The sequence below is a fragment of the Penaeus monodon genome, chromosome 33 (genome assembly GCF_015228065.2).
Source record: "Penaeus monodon isolate SGIC_2016 chromosome 33, NSTDA_Pmon_1, whole genome shotgun sequence".
In the NCBI taxonomy this organism is placed as follows: Eukaryota; Metazoa; Arthropoda; class Malacostraca; order Decapoda; family Penaeidae; genus Penaeus; species Penaeus monodon.
In genome coordinates, this window is record NC_051418.1 from 15,270,097 (window position 1) to 15,270,697 (window position 601).

At 35.9% G+C, this 601-nt stretch overlaps 1 protein-coding gene across 6 annotated transcripts in view; it reads left to right on the forward strand.

Annotated features, from left to right (window-relative positions):
* The first annotated feature begins 6 nt into the window (after positions 1-6).
* The window catches only part of LOC119594076 (NADH dehydrogenase [ubiquinone] 1 alpha subcomplex assembly factor 4-like), a 31,560-nt gene continuing 30,965 nt past the window's right edge, over positions 7-601 (forward strand). Inside the window, exon 1 of one of the 6 annotated variants that reach the window (XM_037943122.1) lies at positions 7-44. In XM_037943122.1, coding sequence (XP_037799050.1) covers positions 13-44 — 32 coding nt within the window. In that variant the 5' untranslated portion in view covers positions 7-12. The other 5 variants (XM_037943125.1, XM_037943119.1, XM_037943120.1 and 2 more) reach the window with 5 other exon arrangements.

The window sequence follows — 601 nt, forward strand, 5'->3', positions numbered from 1 at the left end:
CAAGTATGGCTTATGTCTCCTAGATGGCGCAGAAGACGAAGCACGTGAGAGTTTCTCTTCTTCATTCTCGCTTCTAATGTTTCATAATGTTTACTTCTTAACTTTCGTCTGCTCGAGCACGCCTTTCGGCCAACGTCTGTGTGTAGTGTATTCTCAAGTTTTACGTAGACGACGATGCCCTTTTCTGTTTTCTAAAAGTAAACGGTGCTGTAATAATGTATTATGTATGCACATATTTTTTATTGGGACGGATAGAAGTCCTAAACATAATACACGATAGTATTGTGCAGAATTTAACTTGAAAAGACCCGACGCAATCAGTAGGAGATTGCATAAATATTCTCTTCAGTTTTAACAAGTTGTAAATGATAGTCTACGATGCGAGTGTGATAAGGCCTTTATAGAGAGAAGTAATGTATGAAATTAAGAGTACACACTACATAGCTGAGTGATTTTTTCCCGATGTGATTGATAGATAAATTTGTTCAGTTTAATGTTTATAAAATCACATTATCAGAATATTGAACAAAGGTAATGTGACACAAACTTTAAAGCTACAAGTAAAGAAACAAGATCACGGAGAACATTGATCACAGCCCAA